Source organism: Oncorhynchus mykiss, chromosome 7 (assembly GCF_013265735.2).
Source record: "Oncorhynchus mykiss isolate Arlee chromosome 7, USDA_OmykA_1.1, whole genome shotgun sequence".
Classification (NCBI taxonomy): domain Eukaryota; kingdom Metazoa; phylum Chordata; class Actinopteri; order Salmoniformes; family Salmonidae; genus Oncorhynchus; species Oncorhynchus mykiss.
Window position 1 is genome coordinate 5,080,874 of NC_048571.1, and position 14,970 is coordinate 5,095,843.

The window sequence follows — 14,970 nt, forward strand, 5'->3', positions numbered from 1 at the left end:
GCTGCTAAACACAAACACTACAGTACGATGTGGGAGCTGCTAAACACAAACACTACAGTACGATGTGGGAGCTGCTAAACACAAACACTACAGTACGATGTGGGAGCTGCTAAACACAAACACTACAGTACGATGTGGGAGCTGCTAAACACAAACACTACAGTACGATGTGGGAGCTGCTAAACACAAACACTACAGTACGATGTGGGAGCTGCTAAACACAAACACTACAGTACGATGTGGGAGCTGCTAAACACAAACACTACAGTACGATGTAGGATCTGCTAAACACAAACACTACAGTACGATGTGGGAGCTGCTAAACACAAACACTACAGTACGATGTGGGAGCTGCTAAACACAAACACTACAGTACGATGTAGGATCTGCTAAACACAAACACTACAGTACGATGTGTGAGCTGCTAAACACAAACACTACAGTACGATGTGTGAGCTGCTAAACACAAACACTACAGTACGATGTGGGAGCTGCTAAACACAAACACTACAGTACGATGTGGGAGCTGCTAAACACAAACACTACAGTACGATGTGGGAGCTGCTAAACACAAACACTACAGTACGATGTGGGAGCTGCTAAACACAAACACTACAGTACGATGTGGGAGCTGCTAAACACAAACACTACAGTACGATGTAGGATCTGCTAAACACAAACACTACAGTACGATGTGGGAGCTGCTAAACACAAACACTACAGTACGATGTGGGAGCTGCTAAACACAAACACTACAGTACGATGTGGGATCTGCTAAACACAAACACTACAGTACGATGTGGGATCTGCTAAACACAAACACTACAGTACGATGTGGGATCTGCTAAACACAAACACTACAGTACGATGTGGGAGCTGCTAAACACAAACACTACAGTCCGATGTGGGAGCTGCTAAACACAAACACTACAGTACGATGTGGGAGCTGCTAAACACAAACACTACAGTACGATGTGGGAGCTGCTAAACACAAACACTACAGTACGATGTGGGAGCTGCTAAACACAAACACAAACACTACAGTACGATGTGGGAGCTGCTAAACACAAACACTACAGTACGATGTGGGAGCTGCTAAACACAAACACTACAGTACGATACGATGTGGGAGCTGCTAAACACAAACACTGCAGTACGATGTGGGAGCTGCTAAACACAAACACTACAGTACGATGTGGGAGCTGCTAAACACAAACACTACAGTACGATGTGGGAGCTGCTAAACAAAAACATTACAGTACGATGTGGGATCTGCTAAACACAAACACTACAGTACGATGTGGGAGCTGCTAAACACAAACACTACAGTACGATGTGGGAGCTGCTAAACACAAACACTACAGTACGATGTGGGATCTGCTAAACACAAACACTACAGTACGATGTGGGAGCTGCTAAACACAAACACTACAGTACGATGTGGGAGCTGCTAAACACAAACACTACAGTACGATGTGGGAGCTGCTAAACACAAACACTACAGTACGATGTGGGAGCTGCTAAACACAAACACTACAGTACGATGTGGGAGCTGCTAAACACAAACACTACAGTACGATGTGGGAGCTGCTAAACAAAAACATTACAGTACGATGTGGGATCTGCTAAACACAAACACTACAGTACGATGTGGGAGCTGCTAAACACAAACACTACAGTACGATGTGGGAGCTGCTAAACACAAACACTACAGTACGATGTGGGATCTGCTAAACACAAACACTACAGTACGATGTGGGAGCTGCTAAACACAAACACTACAGTACGATGTGGGAGCTGCTAAACACAAACACTACAGTATGATGTGGGAGCTGCTAAACACAAACACTACAGTACGATGTGGGAGCTGCTAAACACAAACACTACAGTACGATGTGGGAGCTGCTAAACACAAACACTACAGTACGATGTGGGAGCTGCTAAACACAAACACTACAGTACGATGTGGGATCTGCTAAACACAAACACTACAGTACGATGTGGGATCTGCTAAACACAAACACTACAGTACGATGTGGGAGCTGCTAAACACAAACACTACAGTACGATGTGGGAGCTGCTAAACACAAACACTACAGTACGATGTGGGATCTGCTAAACACAAACACTACAGTACGATGTGGGAGCTGCTAAACACAAACACTACAGTACGATGTGGGAGCTGCTAAACACAAACACTACAGTACGATGTGGGAGCTGCTAAACACAAACACTACAGTACGATGTGGGAGCTGCTAAACACAAACACTACAGTACGATGTGGGAGCTGCTAAACACAAACACTACAGTACGATGTGGGAGCTGCTAAACACAAACACTACAGTACGATGTGGGAGCTGCTAAACACAAACACTACAGTACGATGTGGGAGCTGCTAAACACAAACACTACAGTACGATGTGGGAGCTGCTAAACACAAACACTACAGTACGATGTGGGAGCTGCTAAACACAAACACTACAGTACGATGTGGGAGCTGCTAAACACAAACACTACAGTACGATGTGGGAGCTGCTAAACACAAACACTACAGTACGATGTGGGAGCTGCTAAACACAAACACTACAGTACGATGTGGGAGCTGCTAAACACAAACACTACAGTACGATGTGGGAGCTGCTAAACACAAACACTACAGTACGATGTGGGAGCTGCTAAACACAAACACTACAGTACGATGTGGGAGCTGCTAAACACAAACACTACAGTACGATGTGGGAGCTGCTAAACACAAACACTACAGTACGATGTGGGAGCTGCTAAACACAAACACTACAGTACGATGTAGGATCTGCTAAACACAAACACTACAGTACGATGTGGGAGCTGCTAAACACAAACACTACAGTACGATGTGGGAGCTGCTAAACACAAACACTACAGTACGATGTAGGATCTGCTAAACACAAACACTACAGTACGATGTGTGAGCTGCTAAACACAAACACTACAGTACGATGTGTGAGCTGCTAAACACAAACACTACAGTACGATGTGGGAGCTGCTAAACACAAACACTACAGTACGATGTGGGAGCTGCTAAACACAAACACTACAGTACGATGTGGGAGCTGCTAAACACAAACACTACAGTACGATGTGGGAGCTGCTAAACACAAACACTACAGTACGATGTGGGAGCTGCTAAACACAAACACTACAGTACGATGTAGGATCTGCTAAACACAAACACTACAGTACGATGTGGGAGCTGCTAAACACAAACACTACAGTACGATGTGGGAGCTGCTAAACACAAACACTACAGTACGATGTGGGATCTGCTAAACACAAACACTACAGTACGATGTGGGATCTGCTAAACACAAACACTACAGTACGATGTGGGATCTGCTAAACACAAACACTACAGTACGATGTGGGAGCTGCTAAACACAAACACTACAGTCCGATGTGGGAGCTGCTAAACACAAACACTACAGTACGATGTGGGAGCTGCTAAACACAAACACTACAGTACGATGTGGGAGCTGCTAAACACAAACACTACAGTACGATGTGGGAGCTGCTAAACACAAACACAAACACTACAGTACGATGTGGGAGCTGCTAAACACAAACACTACAGTACGATGTGGGAGCTGCTAAACACAAACACTACAGTACGATACGATGTGGGAGCTGCTAAACACAAACACTACAGTACGATGTGGGAGCTGCTAAACACAAACACTACAGTACGATGTGGGAGCTGCTAAACACAAACACTACAGTACGATGTGGGAGCTGCTAAACACAAACACTACAGTACGATGTGGGAGCTGCTAAACACAAACACTACAGTACGATGTGGGAGCTGCTAAACAAAAACATTACAGTATGATGTGGGAGCTGCTGTTGAGAAGAACACGTACTAGTGCAACATCAACATTTGAAATGAGAGTGAATGAGTCATCACTGAATAAGCCATTTCCATCTCACCATACCCAAATCTGTCAACAACCTCCAAGATGAGGAAACATCTGAATTTGGGGAATGTGACAGAAGACAATATCAACTCCCTTCTCTCTGACTCCCATGATGTGCCGTTCAGCCATCCTGTAAACATCATTACTCCGTAATGTCCAGTTCAACCATCCTGTAAACATCATTACTCCATAATGTCCAGTTCAACCATCCTGTAAACATCATTACTCCATAATGTCCTGTTCAACCATCCTGTAAACATCATTACCACGTAATGTCCCGTTCAACCATCCTGTAAACATCATTACTCCGTAATGTCCAGTTCAACCATCCTGTAAACATCATTACTCCATAATGTCCAGTTCAACCATCCTGTAAACATCATTACTCCGTAATGTCCAGTTCAACCATCCTGTAAACATCATTACTCCATAATGTCCCGTTCAACCATCCTGTAAACATCATTACTCCATAATGTCCTGTTCAACCATCATGTAAACATCATTACTCCATAATGTCCCGTTCAACCATCCTGTAAACATCATTACTCCGTAATGTCCCGTTCAACCATCCTGTAAACATCATTACTCCATAATGTCCAGTTCAACCATCCTGTAAACATCATTACTCCGTAATGTCCAGTTCAACCATCCTGTAAACATCATTACTCCGTAATGTCCAGTTCAACCATCCTGTAAACATCATTACTCCGTAATGTCCAGTTCAACCATCCTGTAAACCCTGTAAACATCATTACTCCATAATGTCCTGTTCAACCATCCTGTAAACATCATTACTCCGTAATGTCCAGTTCAACCATCCTGTAAACATCATTACTCTGTAATGTCCAGTTCAACCATCCTGTAAACCCTGTAAACATCATTACTCCATAATGTCCAGTTCAACCATCCTGTAAACATCATTACTCCGTAATGTCCAGTTCAACCATCCTGTAAACATCATTACTCCGTAATGTCCCGTTCAACCATCCTGTAAACATCATTACTCCATAATGTCCAGTTCAACCATCCTGTAAACCCTGTACACATCATTACTCCATAATGTCCTGTTCAACCATCCTGTAAACATCATTACTCCATAATGTCCAGTTCAACCATCCTGTAAACATCATTACTCCATAATGTCCAGTTCAACCATCCTGTAAACCCGGTAAACATCATTACTCCATAATGTCCTGTTCAACCATCCTGTAAACATCATTACTCCATAATCTCCAGTTCAACCATCCTGTAAACCCTCTAAACATCATTACTCCATAATGTCCAGTTCAACCACCCTGTAAACATCATTACTCCATAATGTCCAGTTCAACCATCCTGTAAACATCATTACTCTGTAATGTCCAGTTCAACCATCCTGTAAACCCTGTAAACATCATTACTCCATAATGTCCAGTTCAACCATCCTGTAAACCCTGTAAACATCATTACTCCATAATGTCCAGTTCAACCATCCTGTAAACCCTGTAAACATCATTACTCCATAATGTCCAGTTCAACCATCCTGTAAACATCATTACTCTGTAATGTCCAGTTCAACCATCCTGTAAACCCTGTAAACATCATTACTCCATAATGTCCAGTTCAACCATCCTGTAAACCCTGTAAACATCATTACTCCATAATGTCCAGTTCAACCACCCTGTAAACATCATTACTCCATAATGTCCAGTTCAACCACCCTGTAAACATCATTACTCCGTAATGTCCAGTTCAACCATCCTGTAAACATCATTACTCCATAATGTCCAGTTCAACCATCCTGTAAACATCATTACTCCGTAATGTCCCGTTCAACCATCCTGTAAACATCATTACTCCATAATGTCCAGTTCAACCATCCTGTAAACATCATTACTCCGTAATGTCCAGTTCAACCATCCTGTAAACCCTGTAAACATCATTACTCCATAATGTCCAGTTCAACCATCCTGTAAACATCATTACTCTGTAATGTCCAGTTCAACCACCCTGTAAACATCATTACTCCGTAATGTCCCATTCAACCATCCTGTAAACCCTCTAAACATCATTACTCCATAATGTCCAGTTCAACCATCCTGTAAACATCATTACTCCGTAATGTCCAGTTCAACCATCCTGTAAACCCTGTAAACATCATTACTCCATAATGTCCAGTTCAACCATCCTGTAAACATCATTACTCCATAATGTCCCGTTCAACCATCCTGTAAACATCATTACTTCATAATGTCCAGTTCAACCATCCTGTAAACATCATTACTCCATAATGTCCCGTTCAACCATCCTGTAAACATCATTACTCCGTAATGTCCCGTTCAACCATCCTGTAAACATCATTACTCCATAATGTTAAGCTCAACCATCCTGTAAACATCATTACTCCATAATGTCCTGTTCAACCATCCTGTAAACATCATTACCACGTAATGTCCCGTTCAACCATCCTGTAAACATCATTACTCCGTAATGTCCCGTTCAACCATCCTGTAAACATCATTACTCCATAATGTCCAGTTCAACCATCCTGTAAACATCATTACTCCATAATGTCCTGTTCAACCATCCTGTAAACATCATTACTCCGTAATGTCCAGTTCAACCATCCTGTAAACCCTGTAAACATCATTACTCCATAATGTCCAGTTCAACCATCCTGTAAACATCATTACTCCGTAATGTCCAGTTCAACCATCCTGTAAACATCATTACTCCATAATGTCCAGTTCAACCATCCTGTAAACATCATTACTCTGTAATGTCCAGTTCAACCACCCTGTAAACATCATTACTCCGTAATGTCCCGTTCAACCATCCTGTAAACATCATTACTCCGTAATGTCCAGTTCAACCATCCTGTAAACCCTGTAAACATCATTACTCCGTAATGTCCAGTTCAACCATCCTGTAAACCCTGTAAACATCATTACTCCATAATGTCCAGTTCAGCCATCCTGTAAACATCATTACTCCATAATGTCCCGTTCAACCATCCTGTAAACATCATTACTTCATAATGTCCAGTTCAACCATCCTGTAAACATCATTACTCCATAATGTCCTGTTCAACCATCCTGTAAACATCATTATCACGTAATGTCCCGTTCAACCATCCTGTAAACATCATTACTCCATAATGTCCATTTCAACCATCCTGTAAACATCATTACTCCATAATGTCCATTTCAACCATCCTGTAAATCCTGTAAACATCATTACTCCGTAATGTCCAGTTCAACCATCCTGTAAACATCATTACTCCATAATGTCCAGTTCAACCATCCTGTAAACATCATTACTCCATAATGTCCAGTTCAACCATCCTGTAAACATCATTACTCCATAATGTCCTGTTCAACCATCCTGTAAACATCATTACTCCATAATGTCCAGTTCAACCATCCTGTAAACATCATTACTCTGTAATGTCCAGTTCAACCATCCTGTAAACATCATTACTCTGTAATGTCCAGTTCAACCATCCTGTAAACTCTCTCACTATCATTATGTTACTCACAATAACAATCCCTAATGATGGACTTCCTTTGGGCTGGGTCAGACACCACAAGTCTCTCTCTTTCTTCCTATCTCTCTGGTCTGTCTCTCTCTGGTCTGTCTCTCTCTCTTTCTTCCTATCTCTCTGGTCTGTCTCTCTCTGGTCTGTCTCTCTCTCTTTCTTCCTATCTCTCTGATCTCGCTCTCTCTGGTCTGTCTCTCTCTCTTCCTATCTCTCTGGTCTGTCTCTCTCTCTTCCTATCTCTCTGGTCTGTCTCTCTCTGGTCTGTCTCTCTCTCTTTCTTCCTATCTCTCTGGTCTCGCTCTCTCTCTTCCTATCTCTCTGGTCTGTCTCTCTCTCTTTCTTCCTATCTCTCTGGTCTCACTCTCTCTGGTTTGTCTCTTTCTGTCTCTCTCGCTCTCTCTCTCATTGTTCAACAGTAAACTGACCATAATAATTTGTTTGATTTGTAATAAGATAACTGATTGGATTACTAAAGAACAACATGAGGCTGATTGGGCAGTGAAGAAGCAATAGTTTTGTGTTAATGAGTGAAAAGAAGAGACAGACAGACACAGGTGAGGAGGACACGCCCCTACCTACCTGGCATAATCTTCACATCAAAGTCAGGCAGGAGATCATCTGACACACCTGTACCTGTCTTACCTGGAGAGAGGAGAAGAGCAGAGGTGAAGGACAGGATAGGACAGAGCAGGGCAAGACAGGACAGAGGGCAGGAGAGGTCAGAAGACAGGGGAGTAGCAGGGTTAGGGTCAATTCCATTTCAATTCAGGACCAACATTCTTATTCCACTTTTTTTTAAGTATTGAGGGGAATTGGAATTTCAGTTTACTTCTTGAATCGACTGAATTAAAAAAGGAATTGTCAGGGGTCATGGGAAAGGTCAGGGAGAATGAAGTACAGGAGGCAACAGCAGGCAGAGATTTGGACAATCGAAGAGCCAAGAAGGTGGACATGCCAGCAGACAGAGATTTGGAGAATATAAGAGTCATGAAGGTGGACATGCCAGCAGACAGAGATTTGGAAAATAGAGGAGCCAAGAAGGTGGACATGCCAGCCTGCAGAAATTTGGACAATATAAGAGTCATGAAGGTGGACATGCCAGCCTGCAGAATATGCCACTTTTAGTCTAAATGTGGTTGTCACTGATATGGTTTTGTTGAAAAGCAATGATGTAGAGAAATATGACTGTGTTTCCTTCACCCCACATGTCCTTGAAATACAGCCTGACTCAAACAGACTGACTGAACCTGGTGCTGCTTCACTTTATCTGCAGTGGATTGATTGGGGAGCTTCCAGTCAGTCTGTAGACAAATGAGTTGATGATATTACCAGTGGCATCACAGTGATGTCACAAATACACAGGCAGTGAACTCACTAACAGCAGCTCTGTGTTACAATAACAGGTTCTCTCTGTCTCTTACTGTTTCCCTCTCTGGTGATGTGAGTCACTAAAGTTACTTCATATTTCAACTTCATATACAACTCTGCAAAAAAAAAGGTTAGCCACGCTCACACAAATGTGTTATAATGTGGCACAGGCTGGTACGAGAGAGAGAGGGGGGGGGGGGTGGATAGAGAGAGAGAGAGAGCGAAGGATAGAGAGAGAGAGGGGGTGGGGGTGGGGGGGAGAGAAGAGAAGAGAGAAAGAGGGGGGGTATAGAGAGAGAGAGAGAGAGAAGGATAGAGAGAGAGAGAGGGAGAGAGAGAGAGAGAGAGAAATGGGGGATGGAGAGTGAGGGTGAGGGTGAGAGGGGAGAGAGGAAGAGAGAGAAATGGGGGATGGAGAGTGAGGGTGAGAGAGGGAAAGAGGAAGAGAGAGAAATGGGGGATGAGAGTGAGGGTGAGAGAGGGAAAGAGGAAGAGAGAGAAATGGGGGATGGAGAGTGAGGGTGAGGGTGAGGGTGAGGGTGAGAGAGGGAAAGAGGAAGAGAGAGAAATGGGGGATGGAGAGTGAGGGTGAAAGAGGGAAAGAGGAAGAGAGAGAAATGGGGGATGGAAAGTGAGGGTGAGAGAGGGAAAGAGGAAGAGAGAGAAATGGGGGATGGAGAGTGAGGGTGAGGGTGAGAGATGGAAAGAGGAAGAGAGAGAAATGGGGGATGGAGAGTGAGGGTGAGGGTGAGAGAGGGAAAGAGGAAGAGAGAGACATGGGGGATGGAGAGTGAGGGTGAGAGGGGAGAGAGGAATAGAGAGAAATGGGGGATGGAGAGTGAGGGTGAGGGTGAGAGATGGAAAGAGGAAGAGAGAGAAATGGGGGATGGAGAGTGAGGGTGAGGGTGAGAGAGGGAAAGAGGAAGAGAGAGACATGGGGGATGGAGAGTGAGGGTGAGAGGGGAGAGAGGAATAGAGAGAAATGGGGGGATGGAGAGTGAGGGTGAGAGAGTGAAAGAGGAAGAGAGAGAAATGGTGGATGGAGAGTGAGGGTCAGAGAGGGAAAGAGGAAGAGAGAGAAATGGGGGATGGAGAGTGAGGGTCAGAGAGGGAAAGAGGAAGAGAGGGAAATGGGGGATGGAGAGTGAGGGTGAGGGTGAGAGGGGAGAGAGGAAGAGAGAGAAAGGGGGATGGAGAGTGAGGGTGAGGGTGAGAGGGGAGAGATGAAGAGAGCGTAAGGGGGATGGAGAGTGAGGGTGAAAGAGGGAAAGAGGAAGAGAGAGAAATGGGGGATGGAGAGTGAGGGTGAAAGAGGGAAAGAGGAAGAGAGAGAAATGGGGGATGGAGAGTGAGGGTGAGAAAGGGAGAGAGGGAAAGAGGAAGAGAGAGAAATGGGGGATGGAGAGTGAGGGTGAAAGAGGGAAATAGGAAGAGAGAAATGGGGATGGAGAGTGAGGGTGAGAAAGGGAGAGAGGGAAAGAGGAAGAGAGAAAGGGGGATGGAGAGTGAGGGTGAGAGTGAGGGTGAGGGTGAGAGGGGAGAGGGAAAGAGAGAGAAATGGGGGATGGAGAGTGAGGGTGAGGGTGAGAGGGGAGAGGGAAAGAGAGAGAAATGGGGGATGGAGAGTGAGGGTGAGAGAGGGAAAGAGGAAGAGAGAGACATGGGGGATGGAGAGTGAGGGTGAGAGGGGAGAGAGGAATAGAGAGAAAGGGGGATGGAGAGAGAGATTAGGGAAGACCATTTACTTCCCCCCATAATGTGGTTGTTTGATCTTGGCAGTGTGTTGGAATGTTGTACAGTAACCATAGAGATACACATGTAACATACACACAGGGAGTCCATTGTATCTTGGCTGCTACCATGCTGACACCAGAGTCCCTGTCACACTACTAGAAATGTAGCAGGTGAAGCAATACTTTTTCAAAGAAGGATACGAACCTGGAGTGTCGTAGAAAGGACTTCAATCCCCTCATGTTGATGTCAGACACAGAAGGTATTCAGAAGGTTATTAGTACTGTAATGCTGTAAGTGTGCTCAGCCTCCTATGAGAGCCTGTATTAACCTGACCTATACATCTTGACATGCTCCTACTATAGCTGCCTAGGTTGGACCCTGCCTGGGGTTGGACCCTGCCTGGGGTTGGACCCTGCCTAGGTTGGACCCTGCCTGGGGTTGGACCCTGCCTGGGGTAAGACCCTGCCTGGGGTTGGACCCTGCCTGGGGTTGGACCCTGCCTGGGGTAAGACCCTGCCTGGGGTTGGACCCTGCCTGGGTTGGACCCTGCCTGGGGTTGGACCCTGCCTGGGGTAAGACCCTGCCTGGGGTTGGACCCTGCCTGGGGTTGCACCCTGCCTGGGGTTGGACCCTGCCTGGGGTTGGACCCTGCCTGGGGTTGGACCCTGCCTGGGTTGGACCCTGCCTGGGGTTGGACCCTGCCTGGGTTGGACCCTGCCTGGGGTTGGACCCTGCCTGGGGTTGGACCCTGCCTGGGTTGGACCCTGCCTAGGTTGGACCCTGCCTGGGGTTGGACCCTGCCTGGGGTTGGACCCTGCCTGGGGTTGGACCCTGCCTGGGTTGGACCCTGCCTGGGTTGGACCCTGCCTGGGGTTGGACCCTGCCTGGGGTTGGACCCTAACTGGGTTGGACCCTGCCTGGGTTGGACCCTGCCTGGGGTTGGACCCTGCCTGGGTTGGACCCTGCCTGGGGTTGGACCCTGCCTGGGGTTGGACCCTGCCTGGGGTTGGACCCTGCCTGGGGTTGGACCCTGCCTGGGGTTGGACCCTGCCTGGGGTAGGACCCTGCCTGGGGTTGGACCCTGCCTGGGGTTGGACCCTGCCTGGGGTTGGACCCTGCCTGAGGGAATACAACCCTGTTTGTTTGTTGAAGTGTGCAGACCTATGTTTCTATTACCCCAAAGGAGCACAATGTTTCTCCTGTGGCCTCCAGTGGTCTGAAGCAGGGATCCTGATACCAACCTTGGCAATATACAGCCCATATCTGTCTATTGTTCAGGCTGGTACAGGACAGACTGTCCTGTGTTGAGAAGTAGACTCTCTGTCCTGGCCTCCAGTGGTCTGAAGCAGGGATCCTGATACCAACCTTGGCAATATACAGCCCATATCTGTCTATTGTTCAGGCTGGTACAGGACAGACTGTCCTGTGTTGAGAAGTAGACTCTCTGTCCTGGCCTCCAGTGGTTTGAAGCAGGGATCCTGATACCAACCTTGGCAATATGCTGCCCATATCTGTCTATTGTTCAGGCTGGTACAGGACAGACTGTCCTGTGTTGAGAAGTAGACTCTCTCTCCTGGCCTCCAGTGGTCTGAAGCAGGGATCCTGATACCAACCTTGGCAATATGCTGCCCATATCTGTCTATTGTTCAGGCTGGTACAGGACAGACTGTCCTGTGTTGAGAAGTAGACTCTCTGTCCTGGCCTCCAGTGGTCTGAAGCAGGGATCCTGATACCAACCTTGGCAATATGCTGCCCATATCTGTCTATTGTTCAGGCTGGTACAGGACAGACTGTCCTGTGTTGAGAAGTAGACTCTCTGTCCTGGCCTCCAGTGGTTTGAAGCAGGGATCCTGATACCAACCTTGGCAATATGCTGCCCATATCTGTCTATTGTTCAGGCTGGTACAGGACAGACTGTCCTGTGTTGAGAAGTAGACTCTCTGTCCTGGCCTCCAGTGGTCTGAAGCAGGGATCCTGATACCAACCTTGGCAATATGCTGCCCATATCTGTCTATTGTTCAGGCTGGTACAGGACAGACTGTCCTGTGTTGAGAAGTAGACTCTCTGTCCTGGCCTCCAGTGGTCTGAAGCAGGGATCCTGATACCAACCTTGGCAATATGCTGCCCATATCTGTCTATTGTTCAGGCTGGTACAGGACAGACTGTCCTGTGTTGAGAAGTAGACTCTCTGTCCTGGCCTCCAGTGGTTTGAAGCAGGGATCCTGATACCAACCTTGGCAATATGCTGCCCATATCTGTCTATTGTTCAGGCTGGTACAGGACAGACTGTCCTGTGTTGAGAAGTAGACTCTCTGTCCTGGCCTCCAGTGGTTTGAAGCAGGGATCCTGATACCAACCTTGGCAATATGCTGCCCATATCTGTCTATTGTTCAGGCTGGTACAGGACAGACTGTCCTGTGTTGAGAAGTAGACTCTCTGTCCTGGCCTCCAGTGGTCTGAAGCAGGGATCCTGATACCAACCTTGGCAATATGCTGCCCATATCTGTCTATTGTTCAGGCTGGTACAGGACAGACTGTCCTGTGTTGAGAAGTAGACTCTCTGTCCTGGCCTCCAGTGGTCTGAAGCAGGGATCCTGATACCAACCTTGGCAATATGCTGCCCATATCTGTCTATTGTTCAGGCCGGTACAGGACAGACTGTCCTGTGTTGAGAAGTAGACTCTCTGTCCTGGCCTCCAGTGGTTTGAAGCAGGGATCCTGATACCAACCTTGGCAATATGCTGCCCATATCTGTCTATTGTTCAGGCTGGTACAGGACAGACTGTCCTGTGTTGAGAAGTAGACTCTCTGTCCTGGCCTCCAGTGGTCTGAAGCAGGGATCCTGATACCAACCTTGGCAATATGCTGCCCATATCTGTCTATTGTTCAGGCTGGTACAGGACAGACTGTCCTGTGTTGAGAAGTAGACTCTCTGTCCTGGCCTCCAGTGGTCTGAAGCAGGGATCCTGATACCAACCTTGGCAATATGCTGCCCATATCTGTCTATTGTTCAGGCTGGTACAGGACAGACTGTCCTGTGTTGAGAAGTAGACTCTCTGTCCTGGCCTCCAGTGGTTTGAAGCAGGGATCCTGATACCAACCTTGGCAATATGCTGCCCATATCTGTCTATTGTTCAGGCTGGTACAGGACAGACTGTCCTGTGTTGAGAAGTAGACTCTCTGTCCTGGCCTCCAGTGGTTTGAAGCAGGGATCCTGATACCAACCTTGGCAATATACAGCCCATATCTGTCTATTGTTCAGGCTGGTACAGGACAGACTGTCCTGTGTTGAGAAGTAGACTCTCTGTCCTGGCCTCCAGTGGTTTGAAGCAGGGATCATGATACCAACCTTGGCAATATGCTGCCCATATCTGTCTATTGTTCAGGCTGGTACAGGACAGACTGTCCTGTGTTGAGAAGTAGACTCTCTGTCCTGGCCTCCAGTGGTTTGAAGCAGGGATCCTGATACCAACCTTGGCAATATGCTGCCCATATCTGTCTATTGTTCAGGCTGGTACAGGACAGACTGTCCTGTGTTGAGAAGTAGACTCTCTATCCTGGCCTCCAGTGGTCTGAAGCAGGGATCCTGATACCAACCTTGGCAATATGCTGCCCATATCTGTCTATTGTTCAGGCTGGTACAGGACAGACTGTCCTGTGTTGAGAAGTAGACTCTCTGTCCTGGCCTCCAGTGGTCTGAAGCAGGGATCCTGATACCAACCTTGGCAATATGCTGCCCATATCTGTCTATTGTTCAGGCTGGTACAGGACAGACTGTCCTGTGTTGAGAAGTAGACTCTCTGTCCTGGCCTCCAGTGGTTTGAAGCAGGGATCCTGATACCAACCTTGGCAATATGCTGCCCATATCTGTCTATTGTTCAGGCTGGTACAGGACAGACTGTCCTGTGTTGAGAAGTAGACTCTCTGTCCTGGCCTCCAGTGGTTTGAAGCAGGGATCCTGATACCAACCTTGGCAATATACAGCCCATATCTGTCTATTGTTCAGGCTGGTACAGGACAGACTGTCCTGTGTTGAGAAGTAGACTCTCTGTCCTGGCCTCCAGTGGTTTGAAGCAGGGATCCTGATACCAACCTTGGCAATATACAGCCCATATCTGTCTATTGTTCAGGCTGGTACAGGACAGACTGTCCTGTGTTGAGAAGTAGACTCTCTGTCCTGGCCTCCAGTGGTTTGAAGCAGGGATCATGATACCAACCTTGGCAATATGCTGCCCATATCTGTCTATTGTTCAGGCTGGTACAGGACAGACTGTCCTGTGTTGAGAAGTAGACTCTCTGTCCTGGCCTCCAGTGGTTTGAAGCAGGGATCCTGATACCAACCTTGGCAATATGCTGCCCATATCTGTCTATTGTTCAGGCTGGTACAGGACAGACTGT

At 46.7% G+C, this 14,970-nt stretch overlaps 1 protein-coding gene across 5 annotated transcripts in view; it reads right to left on the reverse strand.

Annotated features, from left to right (window-relative positions):
• The window catches only part of LOC110495405 (immunoglobulin-like domain-containing receptor 2), a 58,096-nt gene that overhangs the window by 15,577 nt on the left and 27,549 nt on the right, over positions 1-14,970 (reverse strand). For 4 of the 5 annotated variants that reach the window (XM_036982134.1, XM_036982130.1, XM_036982132.1 and 1 more), the window contains exon 4: positions 8,050-8,112. The exons of the other annotated variant lie outside the window; for it this stretch is intronic. In XM_036982134.1, coding sequence (XP_036838029.1) covers positions 8,050-8,112 — 63 coding nt within the window. The remainder of the gene's footprint in view (positions 1-8,049; positions 8,113-14,970) is intronic. 5 annotated transcript variants of the gene reach the window in all.